The sequence below is a fragment of the Lithobates pipiens genome, unplaced genomic scaffold (assembly GCF_037356315.1).
Source record: "Lithobates pipiens isolate NorthernLeopardFrog02 unplaced genomic scaffold, aLitPip1_a1.2 Scaffold_22, whole genome shotgun sequence".
Taxonomy (NCBI): domain Eukaryota; kingdom Metazoa; phylum Chordata; class Amphibia; order Anura; family Ranidae; genus Lithobates; species Lithobates pipiens.
The window spans coordinates 301,952,123-301,972,939 of NW_027507784.1; the positions used below are offsets into that span (position 1 = coordinate 301,952,123).

The following is a 20,817-nucleotide window of genomic DNA, read 5'->3' on the forward strand; positions in this document are numbered from 1 at the left end:
AGCATACAGAGTTTGCAGAAGAAAGTGGTATATACATAGAATAGATTTTATATATATATATATATATATATATATATATATATATATACACACACACACTGTATATTTATTTTATTGTTATTTACATTTTATTAATTTTTTTAAATGTACATATGCAGTATATATGTATATACATATTTTTTTCTCCTAGGATTTTATATATATATATATATATATATATATATATATATAGTATATATTTGTGTGTGTATCCTGATGATCCCAGCTAGGTGTGATGTAGCATGCAGAGTTTGCAGAAGGAAAGGTAAGTGTGTATTTTGTGCACGTAATTTTGCCAGACAGGACTAAGTGTGTATTATGAAGACAGAACAGTAGTGCCCGAGCCATCCATCTAAGCCTGCCTTGCCAAGCCTGGCTGCCTGCACCAGCCTCTAATTATTATTTTTTTTTATATTTCCCCCCCTCTGCAGTCACATAACTGTGTCTCTTTTTTCTCCTCTAGCCCTCCATGTCCCTGGTTCTCTCCCCTCCCTCTCTTCTCTGCCTGCCTTCCCCTCTCTTCTCTCCACCTCCTCCTCACCCCCCCCTCCCTGCTCAGCCCAGCATAGGAAAAGCAGCCAGGAAAGAGGAGAACTGAGAGCGGCCTGTCTGTGCTGGTGGAGAGGCCCCTCATGTCTGAGGAGGGAGATCCAAAGCCTCAGATCTCCTCTCTGTGTCCCCCTTGGCCCCAAGAACCAGGACTCCCCAACCGGCTGGCAACACAGAAGAAGAAGACACTGCACAGCAAAGCACCCCTTCCAAATCCATACCTGAGCAAGGATCCAGAGGGAAGATCGCCTTGAGTGCCCCACCTCTTTGGACAAGCACCCCCCAACAAAGAAGAGGGATGAGCCGGTCATTTTAGGAGGCTTCCCCCTGCAGTGACTTTGCCTGTCATGATGTCCCAGCATGGCTAGATCCATTCCCCATGAAGGATGGAAGCCCCCCCCCCCCCAGCGTGGATGGAATATACATCTTATTTTCACCCCCGGGGGCTTACAGTACTGAGTGAGCGGTTCCCTAAATATTTACAGAGGGAATGAGGGAGGGAGGGGAGATGATAGGCTGCAGGTTTCCTTGCCTCCTTTGGTGCTTCTGATTTGCTCCATGTACGTGTAAATGTATGGACTGCATTGCCTTATGCTGGTGTGGTCTGCCTGTATCTGGAGATAGCTGCACGCTTTCAGAATTACTGTATTTAGCTGCCAGTGCAGGCAGATACTTTGCATGGAGGCGGCAAGGGAGTGCTGCCTGGGGCAGGCTGGGAGCTGTCAAACCTCTTCAGTTAGTCTGTAGCTGAAGGATAGCCGGACAGCAGAAGGGGGGCGATAGTGCGAGAGGTGGTGGAAGGAGGAGGGGGGCTCAAGTAGGGCATACAGAAAAGTCCCAGGCTAACTCCATCTTAACAATATGGCTTCCCCTGTCAATCAGCAGCTGCTGCATCATACAGAGGTAAGGTGCGATGGCAGCGGGGACTCTAGTAGCGTAACTGTGAAAATTAACAGGCAGCACCACCAAGCTCCTTCTAGGCGTTGCAAATACAGTATTTCATCCAGCTGTAGCTCAGGGGAGTCTGGAGTAAAGAAGGGTGGAGGAGGTGGAGGAGTTCGTAGGCAGAAGAAGGTCCCCCAGCTTTTTGAAAGGTCTACATCCAACTGGTGGAATCCAAAATTTGACTCCAGTAACCTAGAGGAGGCCTGTGTGGAAAGATGCTTTCCGCAAACACAGCGTAGGTTTCGATATGCTCTTCTGTACCTCTCAGTATCGGCACTCCTGTGGAGTATCTACTTTGGCGTCCATCTGAACTCCAAACTGATTGCCCACCTTGTACCAACTCTGTGCTTCCTCATGGTGTGCCTAGGCTTCTTTTTCTTTACATTCACTAAACCTTACACCCGTCACTGTATGGTAGTCTCCCTTCTCGTCACTCTGCTGGTCTTTGCTTTGACTCTGGCTTCCCAGTTCCTGGTGTTGACCAATGAAAGTGATAATGATGGCTTCTCTAACGAAACTTCCTCTTTTTCCAACTTCACGTCTTGCCTATCCCAGGTGGGCAGCTTTTCTATATGTGTGGAAGTCCTGCTTCTGCTCTATACAGTCATGCACTTGCCATTGTACCTCAGTGCCTGTCTTGGGGTAGCATATTCTATCCTTTTTGAGACCTTTGGCTACCACTTTCGTTACAAAGCATGCTTTCCTCCTATGACGGACAGTATGGCTCACTGGGAACTAATAAGCAGAGCACTACTACATGTGTGCATTCATGCTATTGGAGTCCACCTCTTCATTATGTCTGAAGTACGATCCCGCAGCACTTTTTTAAAAGTTGGCCAATCCATCATGCATGGTAAAGATCTGGAAGTTGAGAAAGCTCTCAAAGAAAGGATGATTCATTCTGTCATGCCAAGGATCATTGCAGATGACCTCATGAAGCAAGGGGATGATGAGAGTGAAAGCTCCGTTAAACGACACTCTGCCTCCAGCCCAAAAAGTCGCAAGAAGAAGTCTTCAATCCAGAAGACACCCATAGTCTTCAGGCCCTTCAAGATGCAAAGGATAGAACAAGTAAGCATTTTGTTTGCGGATATTGTGGGATTCACCAAGATGAGTGCTAACAAATCAGCCCATGCACTTGTGAGTCTTCTTAATGATTTGTTTGGCCGTTTTGACCGTCTCTGTGAGGAGACAAGGTGTGAAAAAATCAGCACCCTTGGCGACTGCTACTATTGCGTGGCAGGATGCCCAGAACCTCGGCCGGACCATGCCTATTGTTGCATCGAAATGGGCCTCGGCATGATTGAAGCAATAGAGCAGTTTTGCCAGGAAAAGAAAGAGATGGTCAACATGCGTGTAGGTGTACACACTGGCACTGTTCTTTGTGGCATCCTAGGCATGAGAAGGTTCAAATTCGACGTCTGGTCAAATGATGTCAACCTCGCTAATCTTATGGAACAGTTGGGAGTGGCGGGTAAAGTACACATTTCGGAGAAAACCGCAAAGTACCTGGACGACCGCTACTTGATGGAGGACAGTTTGGTGGTCGAACGCGTTGGACAGATCGTAGCAGCTGATCAGCTTAAAGGTAAGAACATGTTTTTTTTAGAATGTTGGAATTTAGGCTTTGGGGCCAAAGAGAATGGCAGTTCCGTGTTCACTGCATCCTCTGGATTGAACCAAGAATATAGGGTTAACTGTCTTTTGCTCTAACAGTATTTGCTGCAATGTGATTTTCAAACAAAACCTGACACAATGTCATGTGACTTTCAATTATGGAAGCTAAAGCACTACAACGATAATTCAATTATCAGGGATTATTCCACAGTTCTGTTCTCAGGCACACTTCTTTCCCTATTCCAGAATACTGTGTTAAGCTATTGTGATATTACTTAATGAAGATAAAAGTTCCCTTTGAACATGGAAGCTTCTGAGGGTTTTAGTCGTAATCTGGCATCAGGAAGTCTTAATGATGTTAATAATTAGATATGTATCCAAAACTGCCTGTTTTAATAATCTGCTGCCAACGATCAATGGCATTACCCAGTCCTGTCTAAATAGCCAACCTGCTTTCAAAGACAATGATTGCTGGACATTATACAGGGACCAGCACAATCTGACCTGTCCTGATGGGACATGATAAAGGGCCCGGCACTATCTGACCCATTCTGATTGCTAAGAAACCTGGGACATTATATAGAGATCAGCACAACCTGGTCCCGTCCTTAATAATCTGCAGTTAATGACTACTAGATTGTATCAGAAAAAGCTGATAATCTTACATAATGCAGTTGAAAGGACTGTTTTTTCTTCAATTGTTGTGAAATTTACATTTTTTTTTAAATCTTCGTTTGTTTGGGGTAGAAAAAAAATAAAAAAGTGCCAGCTTGTTATATGTCATCATTGGTTTAGAAGATTAATAAATGTACCTACTTATAGGTTATGTTAAAAAAAAAGTATAAAAAGTATGTTGCCTTTCCTATAAGGGCCCCTTATATTGGTTTTGGGGCATTACTGCATGCACATAACACATGAGAGCGAACGAAAGCCCAGACTTGAAACGTTTTTATTTAAAGCCCCCCCAGCAAAAAATTCCAAGTCAGCAGCTGCAAATACTTTAGCTGCTGACTTTTACTATTAGGACACTTACCTGTCCAGGGATTTCACGTGTCCTTACCCAAGCCGATTCTTGAATCGGCTCTTGGGTGCTGCCGCCTCTATCTTGGGTAAGAGAAACCCTCAGTGAAGCCTTGCGAGTTCATAGCTGATTTCTTACTGCGCATGAGCAAATCGCACTGCTCTTTCTCAATGGGCCTGGTTGCAGTGAGGGCCTGAGTCCCCCCCCCCCCCCACAAAGTACTAATGCGGTATTGGAGGGGAAGGGGGAGGCAGACAAGCGGAGCTTCCCCTTTTGGGTGGAGCTCTGACTTAATCAGTGAAGTGGCGGGCCTCAGGTGATACACAGAGATGAAGCAAGGCCTCCTACAAAAGTTGTACCTGTTTATCTGCAGTATTCTTTTCTCTACATCTGTTCAAAATGCAGAATTTATAATGCTTGTCTGAGCTTGCAGAAGAAAGTGGCGGAGATCTGAAGTTGGGAGTGAGGAGAGCTCTGAGATCTGATTGGGGGGAAAGAATACCCCCACCCCTTCACACACCACACATGAACAGAGCTGAGGCTGTCAGTCAGCTGGAGATCCCTCCCCTGTCACCTTTTTTCTCTTGGAGTCAAGAAATCTTTTCAGAAGTGAGCATACTGATAGCAGAGGAAAGAAGCAGCAGACAGAAATGACACTTATGCCGTGTACAGAAGAGTGGAATGTCTGACAGAAAAAGTCAGATGGGAGCTTTTCATTGTATATTCCGATCGTGTGTATGCCCCATCAGACGTTTTACTTTGAAAATTCTGACGGACATAGAAATGGAACATCTAAATATTTCCGATGGAACCAATTCCTATCAGGAAAACTGATTGTCTGTATGCTGTTCCGACGTACCAAAAACTACGCTTGCTCAGAAGCAAGTACAAGACGGAAGCTATTGGCTACTGGCTATTGAACTTCCTTTTTCTAGTCCCGTCGTACGTGTTGTACGTCCCCATGTTCTTGACGGTCGGACTTTGGTGTGATCGTGTGTAAGCAAAACAGTTTCAGTGGGAAAACCAGTCGTGTGTACAGGGCATAAGTTCTCTTAATAGAAACATGGGCACACTATAGAGGGATATGCTTTGTTCTTATTTCATGTCTGAGGTTTACAACCACTGTTTTGGTTCACTGCAATGTTGGCCCATTGGCACCTACTGTACATTGGTGTTGGGGCACCATTCTCAGTGAAAGGCACTGAAAGCAATGTACCATGAATTGCGGTACAGCAAACATACATTATTATACAGGATTTGTTAGGTGGGGTCTGGATAGGCTTCTCTGAAGAGAAGAGTTTTCAGGGATTGTCTAAAAGCAAGCAGAGTAGGAGATAGTCGGACAGATTGGGTAGGGAGTTCCAGAGGATGGGAGAGGCTTGGGAAAAGTCCTGCAGGTGAGCATGGGAGGAGGTGATGAGGGAACTAGAGAGCTGGAGGTCTTGGGAGGAACAAAAGGGAATGAGTAGGTTGGTGTTTTGAGACTAGGTTAGTGATGTAGCTGAGGGCCGAGTTGTGGATGGCTTTGTAAGTTGTTATTATTTGTTGGATGAGTGGAAGCCAGGGGAGGGATTGATACAGAGGAGTAGTAGACACAGAGCGGTTGGTAATGTGAATGAGTCTAGCAGCAGCATTCATGATGGACTGAAGGGAGGATAGCCTATGTAATAGTAAGCCAATGAGGAGGGAGTTGCTGTAGTCGAGGCGAGAGATGACCAGGGAGTGAGATAGGAGCTTTGTGGTGTCATTGGTTAGGAAGGAGGAAGGAGTGTATTTTGGAGATGTTGCGGAGGTTGAGACGGCAAGATTTGGAAAGTGTTTGGATGTGGGGCCGAAAAGATAGTTCAGAGTCCGGGGTTACACCTAGAACCTTGGCATGCAGGGAAGGGCTGATAGTAATGCTAATGATTTTGACAGAGAGATCAGGGGGTACATGGGGGCTCAGTTTGAGCTCAGTTTTGGATAGATTGAGTTTGAGGAAGTGGTGTGACATCCAAGATGATATGCCTGTTAGTAAGTTAGTGATACATGAGGAGACTGAAGGAGTGAGCTGAGGGTTAGAGAAATAAATTTGGGTGTCGTCTGCATAGAGATGGTATTGGAAGCCATGGGAGGCTATTACCTGACCCAGGGAGGAGGTGTAGATGTAGAACAGGAGTGGTCCAAGAACAGAACCTTGGGTGATCCTGACAGAGAAAGGGAGAGGAGAAGAGGCAGTAGAGTTGTAGGTGACACTAAAGGTGCGGTTTGATAAGTAGGATGAGAACCAGCGAAGAGTACAGTCATGGAGACCAAAGGCATGACGTTTTTTGAGGAGGAGGGGGTGGTCTACAGTGTCAAATACAGCAGAAAGGTTTAATACCCCGTACACACGATCGGACTTTCCGACAACAAAACCGTGGATTTTTGTTCGAAGGCTGTTGGCTGCAACTTGTCTTGCATACACATGGTCACACAAATGTTGGCCAACAATTACAAACGTAGTGACGTTCAAGATGTACGTGATATCTCCATTATGAATGCTAGTACTTGATTTCGAGCATGTGTTGACTTCTGTCTGACGGACTTGTGTACACACGATCGGAAAGTCTGACAACAAACATTTGGTGGCGGAAAATTTGAGAACCTGCTAGCCAAGAGTTGTTGGTGGAAGGTCCAAAAAAACAAATGTCCGATGGAGCATACACACAGTCGGACTTTCCTCCGACAAGCTCACATACAGCATTTGTTGTCGGAAAATCTGAACATGTTTACGGGGCATAATGCCGCGTACACATGACCGGACTTTTTGACAGCAAAGGTCCAACGGAACAAGTCCGTCGGACAATTCGATGGAGTGTGTGGGATTCATCGGACCTTTGCTTGCCAAAAATCCGGCGGACTTTAGAAATAGAACATGTTTTAAATTTTCACGCCGGACCGAGAAATCCATTCGTGTGTATGCTAATCCGACGGGAAAAAACCGAAGTTCTGGCTATGAACTTCCTTATTCTAGTTCAGTCGTACGTCATCACGTTCGAATCCGTCGGACTTTGGTGTGATTGTGTGTGTCCAAGTCCGTTCATTCAGAAAGTCTGCCGAAACTCCGCCGAAAGTCCGTCGGGAAGACTGTCGGACCTAGTCCCTCGAAAAGTCCGGTCGTGTGTACACGGCATATAAGTAGGAGTACAGAATTGAGTCCATTGGATTTAGCTGTTAGCCGATCGTTGTGCGTTTTAGGAGAGTGGTTTACTACAATGCATTGGTGCAAAGCCATTCCAAAAAAACGAAGGACTGTTGAAGTAGTTCAGTCATTTTACAGGCACAATATATAGTTCCTGATTTTTAAAACAGATCTTGTATGTGGCAGGAAAAGCTGTTGGTAGTGGAGCTCCAATTCCAGTATAAGAATAGTACCTAAAATCAAAGCAAGACTGTGGCTCCTATTCCTAAGGTCAATATAATTTCTAATGAAAGTGTATCTAAATCCAAATATGGATCACCAACCACCAAATATGATCCTGTAATGTCAAAAATGTTAGGGACCCATTCACATCTATGTGTTACGGTAAAACACATTTTGCTGCACTTTTACTGCCAACCAAGTCAACGTACGACACCCCACCACACTAGTACAATAGTGAGCAATGCACCTGCACTGCAGCGCACCACAAAGCACAGCATACAAACCGTGTGTGTCTGTTTTTCCTTGCATTGGACGCAAAATTTTGCAGAGATCTGAGTGAATGTAAATTAAAGTTAGTGATTCTACTAGGTATATGCACAAGCCCTTCCTTAAATAGGGTGACAACGCTTACCCAATCCAGCTTTGGGGTTATCACCCTTTTCCTGCACACCCAAGAGTCCATTGTAGCACACGCATGTCCATAGGAAGCTCCTACATAGATACCAGAGCTCCCAGCTGTCCTTAATTTTGAGGGACTGTCCCTGATTTGGAACAATGTTCCTCTGTCCCTCTTTCCTCCTCATTTGTCCTTCATTTTGGTCTGATCTATATAGATGTATATAAAATGCACTTTTTATCTATCAAAAAGTGTTTTCCAGCACTAAACCTTTCACTTGATTTTTAAATTGCTGCATTTGTATATTCCAAAAGCCAATGTAAAGGAATAGTAGTGGTAAAAAAGCACTCTTGTTTTTTTTTTTTGTACAATTCTCCTTTAAAGGGGTGTGGCAGGGGGTGTGTCCTATGCCTGCATACTTTTGCTGATAGGTGTCCCTCGTTCCCATCTCAAAAAGTTGGGAGGTATGAGATACTACAGGATAGTGCAGAGAGTGACAACATAAACAAAGTAAGAGAACTGTATTTTTTGACTAATGCCGCGTACACGCGACCGGACTTTCCGGCAGAAAAGGTCAGACGGAATCATTTTATCGGATACTCCGATCGTGTGTGGGCTTCATCAGACTTTTTTCTTCAAAAATTCTGACGGACCTAGAAATAGAACATGTTTTAAATCTTTCTGACGGAATCGAATCCTATCTGGAAAACCGTTCGTCTGTATGCTATTCCGACAGACCAAATACGACGCAAGGGAAGCTATTGGCTACTGGCTATTGAACTTTTCTAGTCCCGTCGTACGTCATCTTGTTCGAACTGAACGGACTTTGGTGTGATCGTGTGTAGGCAAGTCCGTTTCAGCGGAACTCCGTCGGAAAGACCTTCAGAGTTTATTCTGACGGGAAGTCCGGTCGTGTGTACGCGCCATTAGAAAAGAATATGCAGTCCTGATTTTCCTCTTTCGCCATTCACACTGGATTATACTGTATTCAGGCACTTTGAGCCTTTTTTGTGCGTATTCTTTGCACATTCACATTAAAGTCTATAGGGCCAAAAATACTTGATTTTGCCTGAAAATAATTTTGCCACTGCGTCGATTTAACTGACAATTGCGCGGTCGTGCGACGTGGCCCCCAAACAAAATTGAAGTCTTTTTTTTCCCCACTAATAAAACTTTCTTTTGGTGGCATTTGATCAGCTCTGCGGTTTTTATTTTTTGTGCTATAGACAATAAAAGAGCGACAATTTTGAAAAAAATGCATTATTTTTTACTTTTTGCAATAATAAATATCCCCAAAAAATATATAAAAAATTTTTTCCTCAGTTTAGGCTGATACATATTCTTCTACATATTTTTTGGTAAACAAAAATCGTAATAAGCGTTTATTGATTGGTTTGCGTAAATGTTAAATGCCATAGTTTTATGACGTTTTTATTAATAATTTTTTTTTTATACTAGTAATGGCGACGATCTGCGATTTTTATCTGGCAGTGAAGGGGTTAACCACTAGGTGGCGCTGTAGGGGTTAAGTGTGTCCTAGGGAGTGATTCTAACTGTGGGGGGGAAGGGGCTGTGTGTGACACATCACTGATCACCGCTCCCGAACACAGGGAGCGGTGATCAGTTTCACTAGGCAGAACGGGGAAATGCTTGTTTACATTAGCATCTCCCCGTTCTTCCTCTTGCGATCTGACTCAAGGAGCTTGTGGCGGGCTGCTATGCAAGCCCCGCAAGATCATGTAGTATAACGTGATTTCGCGCAGCGGAGCCAACCTGCCGCAGTAAAACTGCGGCGGCTGGTCTGCAAGCGGTTAAAGGAGTATTACCCCTTCCCTCACATGACCCAAATGCCCGCTTCCACCACACGGCATTTAGAATCTCTGAAAGGTCCAGGAGGCGGAAGCAGCCATTTGGGACATGTGACCGCTGTCATTGGCTGTCATAGCAGTCAAATGATCGAAAATCTCCCCCAAAAAAATATGCATTGGTAGCTTTCTAGCCCCTTCCAGTGACTGTGCTGGGAGCGCATGGAGCGCAGAAAACTGTCTACCTGCTGAGAGGCTGCATTAATGCGTCACATCGGCAGGAAGCCATTGAACCCAAAAGCAAAATTTTTTATATTGCAGCTTCTCATTTCTTAAATTTGATGGCTGCATTCATTTTCTTTTTTAAGTTTTCTTTCTTTTATTATCAATCTGGCGATCCGGCCAGAAAGTCTTTTGTTTTTCAAAAGAACAAACTCTCTTGCAGATGTAGCAGATACAGTGATGAGCGAAACCATTTACAACTGACATGGGTACTTACAATGATCAGCTTTTATTTCTTTATGTAAAAACTTTTATACCAAAAGGAAAAAAAACTGTTTACTGTATTTGATTATAAAGTGTAAGCTGGAGTTTGACTTCAATTTGTTAATATATTTAAATATACTAGTACATCTGACACATCCACCTATTGTGCTAGTATGCATCGCATACTAGCACATTATAAACCCCTGTACACACGGTCGGACATTCTGCCAACCAAATCCGTCGGATTTTGTCCGTCGGATTTTGCCTGTTGCATACACACGGTCGGACTAAGTTGTCGAAAAATCCGATCATTCAGAACGTGATGATGTAATTTCGTTACGATGGGACTACATTCAGGCTAGTAGCCAATAGCTTTGATGTAGGAATTTGATCTGAGCATGCGTGGCACTTGGTCCGATCAAAATTCTCTACACATGATGGGAGTATGTCCGATCGAACCAGTTGGTCGGAAAATATTTCCAACATGTTGGAAAATTGGGTCCGACGGATATTCCGACGGAATCAGTCCAATGCATACCACACACAGTCGGATTATCCGACAACACGGTCCAATAGGACACATTCCGACGGATTCTCCGACCGTGTGTACAAGGGCTAAGAGACTTACCTTAGAATGAAGACCTCCAGCATAACAGCTGAAGGCGCTTCCATCTTCACCGGGTCTTCCTTACGGGTTCGCAGCCTCCGGCTGGGGGAGCGATGACATCACGCCTGCGCACATCACTGCCACTGTTTACGGCACGGGCTCTGAGGGTTCGGCAACAGTGCAAGTTTAGGAGATAGTCACAATACTGCAATAGGGCTTACCTGTAGGTAAAATATGAAAACGTGAGTTTACTACCACTTCCAAGTTAACAATTTCTGGTTCCACCATGTAATCTCATAATCTGATCGATCGATTCATGATCGTATTTATGAACAAAGCATCTCAGAGCTGTCAATCACTTGCCTATTAAAGTGTAATAGTGAATTATTGTACTTTGGGTGAGTTTTTATATGTCATATATACAGTAAATACTATATACTGTATGACAGCCCCTGCAGAATTGTTCTTTGGAAGTCTGTCTGGAGCCGGCGTACGAAGAGTTAAATTGCTGCCATTAAAGGCCACTTAGGTCCTGCGTATCCCATCCACTAACTATATACGTATTTCCTGTGTTCTCCGAAGCTAGTATCCATTTACTTGTGGTTATACCACAGACGTTATATTAATATGCAAAAAGCAAGACATGACGTGGGCAAATGTTTTTCACTTTTTTTTTTTTGTAAGAACGTGCGTCCAACACTGTTCAGAGTGTCAGCGATCATAAGCACCAGTTATGTAGACGGTACGCCATTCCTAATAGTGGGCAATCACAATCGGTCTCATCTTCTGGCAGTGCTGTAGGAGAATCTGAACTGGACTCTGATTGGTTGGGATTGGCGTCAGAACTTTTTTTGTACTTTGCTGTCACTGCAGCAGTCCAGATAACACCCCCCCCCCCCATCCCCACCCCGGGCGTTACACAGTTTTTCTCTTCCTTTTCCAAAGTGCTGGTTGAAAATATTGGCTTGTGTGTCAGGAGGTCAACTATGTATATTATTAGCACACGATTAATGGGGTGTTTCCGAGCTCCATCAGTAAACCAGTGTAAAGGGCAGTAGTTGTGTGTTAAATACTGTAACCCATAGTCCTCATGCACACGGGCGCTTGGGGCCACAGCAGAGAAATTTGGGGGCAAAAAACTGTCAGCTCTAGTTGGAGCTGCTGTACTAACCATCCAATGTTAGTACAGCAATCACCCCCGCTGAGCTATTGTGTTCTGAGGTAGCTCTGACCCCCCCCCCCCCCCCCCACTCCAGAACACTCTGATCAGCAGTCTCTGCCATTGGCTGAGGTTGCTGGTTTTCAAGCATGCACATCCAACAAAAGCCGACCAAACGGCTGCCTTCTGTCGGCCAGACCAAAATACACAGGGGCCGAATGTTGACCTTTTTTTTTTTAAACCAGCAAATGTCTCCCGACATTCAGCCCATTCGTACCCGGCTTTAGGAGTGCCCTACTCCTGGGAACTTACAATCTCATATGGGGGGCTGGTGGAACAAAGGGTATTAACTGTGAGGGATGAACTGATGATGGAGGTAGAAGATTCAGTTGTTAGCTGAAGCCAGGATAGGCTTCTCTGAAGAGATGTGTTTTCAAGTATCGCCTAAAAGTGGACAAAGTAGGAGATAGCTGGGCAGATTGGGATAGAGAGTTCCAGAGGATGGGAGAGACTCTGTAGAAGTCCGGGAGACAAGCATGGGAGGAGGAAACAAGGGAGCTAGAGAGCAGGAGATCTTGGGAGGAGCAGAGAGGACAGATTGGGTGATATTTGGAGGTCAGCTTGGTGATGTAGCTCGGGTCAAAGTTATAAATGGCTTTGTATGTTATTGTTAACGCTTTGAATTTTATTTGTTGGGCAATGGAATGCCAATGGAGGGATTGGCAGTGAGTGGTGGCAGACACTGAGCGGTTAGTAGGGTATTGGCAAAGGTGGCAGACACTGAGCGTTTAGTAGGGTATTGGCAGAGAGGGGTGGCAGACACTGAGTGATTAGTAGGGTATTGACAGAGAGGGGTGGCAGACACTGAGGGGTTAATAAGGTATTGGCAGAGAGGGGTGGCAGACACTGAGCGTTTAGTAGGGTATTGGCAGAGAGGGGTGGCAGACACTGAGCGATTAGTAAGGTATTGGCAGAGAGGGGTGGCAGACACTGAGCGGTTAATAAGGTATTGGCAGAGAGGGGTGGCAGACACTGAGCGGTTAATAAGGTATTGGCAGAGAGGGGTGGCAGACACTGAGCGGTTAGTAGGGTATTGACAGAGAGGAGTGGCAGACACTGAGCGGTTAATAAGGTTAGTAGAGTATTGGCAGAGAGGGGTGGCAGATACTGAGCGGTTAGTAGGGTATTGGCAGAGAGGGGTGGCAGACACTGAGCGGTTAGTAGGGTATTGGCAGAGAGGGGTGGCAGACACTGAGCGGTTAGTAGGGTATTGGCAGAGAGGGGTGGCAGACACTCAGCGGTTAGTAGGGTATTGGCAGAGAGGGATGGAAGACACTGAGCGGTTAGTAGGGTATTGGCAGAGAGGGGTGGCAGACACTGAGCGGTTAGTAGGGTATTGACAGAGAGGGATGGAAGACACTGAGCGGTTAGTAGGGTATTGGAAAAGAGGGGTGGCAGACACTGAGCGGTTAGTATGGTATTGGCAGAGAGGGGTGGCAGATACTGAGCGGTTAGTATGGTATTGGCAGAGAGGGGTGGCAGATACTGAGTGGTTAGTATGGTATTGGCAGAGAGTTGTGGCAGACACCGTATGGTAGTTGCTTAAACATGCGTAAGCATAAAGACGTACGCCCCTGTATGCAGACAGTCTGTATCCAGGGTCCTTATGTACAGCTATTCATATCTATTGCAGGCTGTATGCAGCATCTGTGGCTCCTGGGTAGGGAAATATGCTCAACTTTTACATTGAGCAGACCTTGTCGCTGTCTGCATGCGATCATAGCAACCATATTTCACTTAAAAAAAAAAGCATATCTAAGGTAGGCCATACATTATTCAATTCTCTCAGTCAGTGTTGATGGGGGAATGCCTCCTGCAGCACTATTGTGTTCCGCCGGTGGAGAACAGGAGGGGGAGCCTTCCCCACCAGCAGCATACAATAATCAGTGTTGCTGGCTATAGATGTCAGCACTGATTTAACGAAAAAACAAGATAAGCTGGTTGTGCTGAAATGGATCAATCGATTGACTTCAGTAAAATTTGCCTGCCCATAGACTGATGGAGATTCGGCCGGTTCCTGCTGAACTGGTCGGATTTGAATCTGTCTATGGCCGGCTTAAATGACATTGGGACTTCAAACACATTCCTACGGAATAATGAATATACTCATTCAATGAGCTCACTGGCTCCCGCTAGGCTGATCACATCAAACAGGGATCCCCTCCAGTGGCTACCAGGAAAGTCACTCAAAGCAAGAAAAACAACATGCCAAAATGACTTTTTAGCAAAACTCATATAAAACAACCAATGCGTTTCAGGGGCTCACAGTATCTCCTTCATCAGGGCTCAGTGAACTTTAACCACTTAAGGACGGAGCCTCTTTTTGAGATTTGTTGTTTACAAGTTAAAAAACATTTTTTTGCTAGAGAATTACTTAGAATCCCCAAACATTATACAATTTATTTTCTAACACCCTAGAGAATAAAATGGTGTCGTTGCAATACTTTCTGTCACATGGTATTTGCGCACAAGCGTACTTTTTTGGGAAAAAATACACCTTTTTCAATTAAAAAACAAGACAACAGTAAAGTTAGCCCAATTATTTTTTATATTGTGAAAGATTATGTTACGCCAAGTAAATTGATACCCAACATGTCATGCTTCAAAATTGCGTCCTCTCGTAGAATGGCGACAAAGGTTTACCCTTAGAAATCTCCATAGGCGACGTTTAAAAAATTCTACAGGTTGCATGTTTTGAGTTACAGAGGTCTAGGGCTAGAATTATTGCTCTCTCTCTACCGATTTCAGCAATACCTCACATGTGTGGTTTGAACCCCGTTTTAATATGCGGGCGCTACTCACGTATGTGTTCCCTTCTGCACACGAGCTCGGCGGGACAGGGCGCGTTTACATTTTTTTTTCTTATTTATTTTACCTTTTATTTTTTATTTTTACTCTGTTCTTTAACCACTTGCTTACTGGGCACTTAAACACCCTTCCTGCCCAGACCAATTTTCAGCTTTCGGTGTTCTCACAATTTGAATGACAATTACTCAGTCATGCAACACTGTACCCAAATGAATTTTTTGTCCTTTTTTTTCCCACAAATAGAGCTTTCTTTTGGTGGTATTTGATCACCTCTGGGGCTTTTATTTTTTGCGCTATAAATGAAAAAGACCGAAAATTTAGAAAAAAAAAACGCATATTTCTTTGTTTCTGTGACAGAATTATGCAAATTATTAATTTTTCTTCATAAATTTTGGCCACAATTTACTGCTACATATCTTTGGTAAAAATAACCCAAATTAGTGGATATTATTTGGTCTTTGTGAAAGTTATCTTGTCTACAAGCTGTGGTGCGAATCGCACAAAATTGATCACATCTGATGTACTGGTGGCCTATCTCGCTTCTTGTGACCCGAACAAGTCAGGAAAGTACAAATACCCCCCAAATGACCCCTTTTTGGAAAGTAGACATTCCAAGGTATTTAGTAAGAGGCATAGTGAGCTTTTTGATGTTGTCATTTTTTTCCCACAATTCTTTGCAAAATTAAGATTTTTCTTTTTTTTTTTCTCCACAAAATTGTCATTGTAATAGGTTATTTCTCTCACGTGGCATGTGTATACCACAAATGACACCCCCCAAAAAATTCTGCTACTCCTCCTGAGTATTACAATACCACATGTGTGGGACTTTTTCACAGCCTGGCCACATAGAGAGGCCCAACATGCAGGTAGCGCCATCATGTGTTCTAGGAACATAAATTACACATCTAACTTGTTGACTATTTATTACACTTTTGAAGCACCAGGACAATGACACGTGACACTGATGACAGATGGCACTGATACGTGGCAATGATGACACTTATATGTGGCACTGATGACACGTGGCACTGATGACAGATGGCACTAATATGTGGCACTGATGACATATGGCACTAATATGTGGCACTGATGACACGTGGCACTTATACGTGGCACTGATGACACGTGGCACTAATACGTGGCACTGAAGATACGTGGCACTAATACGTGGCACTGATGACAGATGGCACTAATAAGTGCCACCGATGACAGATGGCACTAATACATGGCACCGATGACGCGTGACACTGATGACAGATGGCACTGATAAGTGGCATTGATGACACGTGACACTGACAACAGATGGCACGTGACACTGACAGGTGGCACTGATGACAAATGGCACTGATACGTGGCACTGATGACAGATGGCACTAATACGTGGCACTGATGACAGATGGCACTATGTGGCACTGATGACACGTGGCACTGATGACAGATGGCACTTATACGTGGCACTGATGACAGATGGCACTGGGGACAAATGGCACTGACAACAGGTGGCACTGGGGGCAGGTGGCACTGGGGGCAGGTAGCACTGGGGGCAGGTAGCACTGGGGTGGATCGCACTGGGGGCAGGTAGCACTGGGGTGGATCGCACTGGGGGCAGGTAGCACTGGGGTGGATGGCACTGGGGTGGATGGCACTGGGGCGGATGGCACTGGGGAGGATGGCACTGCTGGGGGAGGATGGCACTTTTTATTTTTTTACTTTTTTATTTTTTTTTAACTCGAGGCAGAACGGCTGCCGCTGCAGCCGTTCGTCTCTCCCCTCTCACACTGTCTGTGTGAGGAGGGAGAGCGGCGCTGAGAGATGATCTCATATGTTTACATATGAGATCATCTCCCATTGGACATGCCGATCACGCTGTAAACGGCCGCTGTGATTGGCCGTTTACAGCGATCTGTGTTTGCCTGTCCCCGGGGGACACGGCGAACACTGAACTTCCGCGATGCGCGCCTGCGGCGGCGCGCATTGCGGAAGTAAACATCAGGACGTCCAGGGACAACCACCCGGTCGAACGCGCCTGCTTTACGGCCATCATTCGGCTATAGGGCGGGCGCGAGGTGGTTAAAAAAAAAATGGTGTCACTTTTATTCCTATTACAAGGAATGTAAACATCCCTTGTAATAGAAAAAAAGCATGACAGGACCTCTTAAACATGAGATCTGGGGTCAAAAAGACCTCAGATCTCATATTTACAGTAAAATGCAATAAAAAAATAAAAATAAATACATTTTTTCATTTAAAAAACAAAACAAAAAAATGGCCCATTAAGAGCTATGGGTGGAAGTGACGTTTTGACATCACTTCTGCCCTGCAATGGTATGGAGATGGGTGGCCATCTTCCCCTCACTCGTCTCCATACCCAGCAAGGGACAACATACGATCGCCTGGAGGTGGGGGCCCTCTCCTGCCGCTGATAAAAGGGATTTTGCATCCACCGCAGAGACCGCCATTATCGGAAAGCAGACCGCCAGACGAAGAAGAGGATACGGGGTTCAGATGCAGCCCTGATGAAGAATAAGTGCTATAAGCCCCTGAAACGCATTGGTTGTTTAATGTGAATTTTGAGCCCTTAAAGTATTTTGGATTCTTTACCTTCTTTGGTTCAAAGATCCTATTATGTTTTCTGGCTTAATCTACACTGACATATACAGTGCAGTCTCATCTGAGTGATTCCATGTGTTTAGGGGGATTGGCCCTGGACTCAGATACAATATTTTGCGTCTAGGGATGCCAGTTCTAGCCACACATAAACTGGAATGAACTAATCATCCAGTTTGTGTGCCGCCATACCCCAGAGCGCTGCTATGTTCAGATGTGGAGTTTAGCTGCATCTAAACACTAAAGTCCAGCAACTTCTAGCCACCCGTCTGAATGAGCCCCTATTCCCAATGCATACTGTAAATCCTGGCACACACTATCAGTCCCAGTACAACCTATAAGTACCAGTACACACTATAATGCCCATAGCACACAGAGCATTTAGCTCCTGTGCCCCCAGCCCTGGCATTGTAGGGGCACAAGTGCAGCATCCAACCCGGCTGTCTGCCAAAGTCTATGGCAGGCCAAATTTGCTTGCGGTTGGATGGAGCTGAGTGCTGTACTGAGTGGTACTCACTTTTAGAGCCTTATGCATTTGAGAACGAATGGCCAGAATGCAGGTATTCTGCGATTCGGGCATTCATCCCTGAACCCATAGGGTCCTAAATGCAATTGACTGTCACAGTGATCATGGGATTGTAAACAGTGACCAAGAGCTGTTCATGACAACGTGGTCACTGTACTGGGGGGCAGTAAGTGAACACCCTTCCTGCAAAAATGAGGGCTGCCAGCTGTATGTATATATGTGACAGCGTGGCATTAAAGCCCATTGCTGTGCTGCCACATATACAGTGCCTTGAAAAAGTATTCATACCCCTTGAAATGTTCCACATTTTGTCATGTTGCAACCATAAATGTAAATGTGTTTTATTAGGATTTTATGTGATAGACCAACACAAAGTGGCACATAATTGTGAAGTGGAAGGAAAATGATAGTTTTTAAAATGTTTTACAAATAAATATGTGAAAAGTGTGGTGTGCATTTGTATTCAGCCCCCTTTACTCTGATACCCCTAAATAAAATCTAGTGGAACCAATAGCCTTTAGAAGTTACCTAACTGAAGACCAAGGAACACACCTGACAGGTCAGGGATAAAGTTGTGGAGAAGTTTAAAGCAGGGTTAGGTTATAAAAAAGTATTCCAAGCTTTGAACATCTCACGGAGCATTGTTCAATCCATCATCAGAAAATAGAAAGCCTATGGCACAACTGCAAACCTATCAAGACATGGCCGTCCACCTAAACTGACAGGCCGGGCAAGGAGGGCATTAATCAGAGAAGCAGCCAAGAGGCCCATGGTAACTCTGGAGGAGCTGCAGAGATCCACAGCTCAGGCGGGAGAATCTGTCCACGGGACAACTATTAGTCCTGCTGTCCACAAATCTGACCTTAATGGAAGAGTGGTAAGAAGAAAGCCATTGTTGAAAGAAAGCCATAAGAAGTCCTGTTTGCAGTTTGTGAGAATCAATGTGGGGGACACAACAAACATGTGGAAGAAGGTGCTCTGGTCAGATGAGACCAAAATTGAACTTTTTGGCTTAAAAGAAAAACGCCATGTGTGGGGAAAAACTAACACTGCACATCACCCTGAACACACCATCCCCACCGTGAAACATGGTGGTGGCAGCATCCTGTTGTGGGGATGCTTTTCTTCAGCAGGGACAGGGAAGCTGGTCAGAGATGATGGGAAGATGGATGGAGCCAAATACAGGGCAATCTTAGAAGAAAACCTGTTGGAGTCTGCAAAAGACTTGAGACTGGGGCGGAGGTTCAACTTCCAGCAGGACAACGTCCCTAAACATACAACCAGAGCTGCAATGGAATGATTTTGATTAAAGCATATTCATGTATTAGAATGACCCAGTCAAAGTCCTGACCTAAATCCAATGGGGAATCTGTGGCAAGACCTGAAAATTGCTGTTCACAGACTCTCTACATCCAATCTGACAGAGCTTGAGCTATTTTTCAAAGAATGGACAAAAATGTCACTCTCTAGATGTGTAAAGCTGGTAGAGACATCCCCAAAAAAAACTTGCAACTGTAATTGCAGTGAAAGGTGTTTCTAGTATTGATTCAGGGGGGCTGAATACAAATGTACCCCACACTTTTCACATATTTATTTGTAAAACATTTTGAAAACCATTTATCATTTTCCTTCAGCTTCACAATTATGTGCCACTTTGTGTTGGTCTATCACAAGGGTCTCCAAACTATGGCCCTCCCATTGTTCCAGAACTACAATTCCCATCATGCTTAGTCATGTCTGGGACATTCACATGTCTGTGAATATCAGAGTTTTACAATGCCTCGTGGGATGTGTAGTTCTGCAACAGCTGGGGGGGCGTAGTTTGGAGATTCCTGGTCACATAAAATCCCAAGGGGTATGAATACTTTTTCAAGGCACTGTATATACCTCCAGCATTAAAGAGGAAGTAAAGGCTATTAAAAAAAAAAAATGCAACCTGCAAGGCAAAGGCATAATGAGCTAGTATGCATAGCATACTAGCTCATTATGAATAACTTACCTGAGAGCGAAGCCCCCGAATCGGTCCTCCGTCTTCATCTTCGCCGCTGCCATGTATCCCAGAGTGACTTCCGGGTCTCGCTGCTCCGGCGCTGTGATTCTCCGGAGCCGCGATGACGTCACTCCCGCGCATGCGCACGGGAGCCGACACAAGCAGCATATCGCCGTGATCTGCGGCCTGCTCAGTGCGCTTGTCTTTTTGTAAATATCTCCTAAACCGTACCGGTTTAGGAGATATTTCTTGGACCTACAGGTAAGACTTAATCTAGGCTTACCTGTAGGTCAAAGTGGTTTGTGAGGGTTTACAACCACTTTAAGAGATTATCATGCTAATATTATTGCAAAAATAATTTTTTGTTTTGTTATATCTGCAAAATACTTGGATGATCCTGCCATAAAAGTCCTTGTTTGGGAGCTTCCTGTTATAGGGTGCCATCATTCTGTCCCTGTATCCCGCTTGCATTCCAGGATTGTGTCACAGGGGATGAAGAATAATAATAGCCATTTTATCACACATTACACAGGCATGCTGCACTGTTGTCTCCATGATGCACCCCCCCGCCCTGAGAAATGACCTATAGTATTTGCCGGTGCATATTGCAATGTAGAAGGGAGGTGACTGCAAAGAGGCTGCAGGAGATCAGTGACAACAGAAGGGACAAATAAGCACTTATGATACACACTGCTAAATGTCATTTAGTATGGATTGACATCCACACTCACAACAAAAACTCATTCTGTTATATCAGTGGACATCTTTCAGTGCAGAGACTCGGAATCAAATATTAGTTGCAGCGGCCATTTTGCT

General features: G+C 44.7%; 1 protein-coding gene across 1 annotated transcript in view; it reads left to right on the top strand.

Annotated features, from left to right (window-relative positions):
• Positions 1–587: 587 nt before the first annotated feature.
• The window catches only part of ADCY9 (adenylate cyclase 9), a 177,767-nt gene continuing 157,537 nt past the window's right edge, over positions 588–20,817 (top strand). The window contains exon 1 of the mRNA XM_077449265.1: positions 588–3,121. Within this exon, the coding sequence (XP_077305391.1) occupies positions 1,450–3,121 (1,672 nt within the window). The 5' untranslated portion in view covers positions 588–1,449. The remainder of the gene's footprint in view (positions 3,122–20,817) is intronic.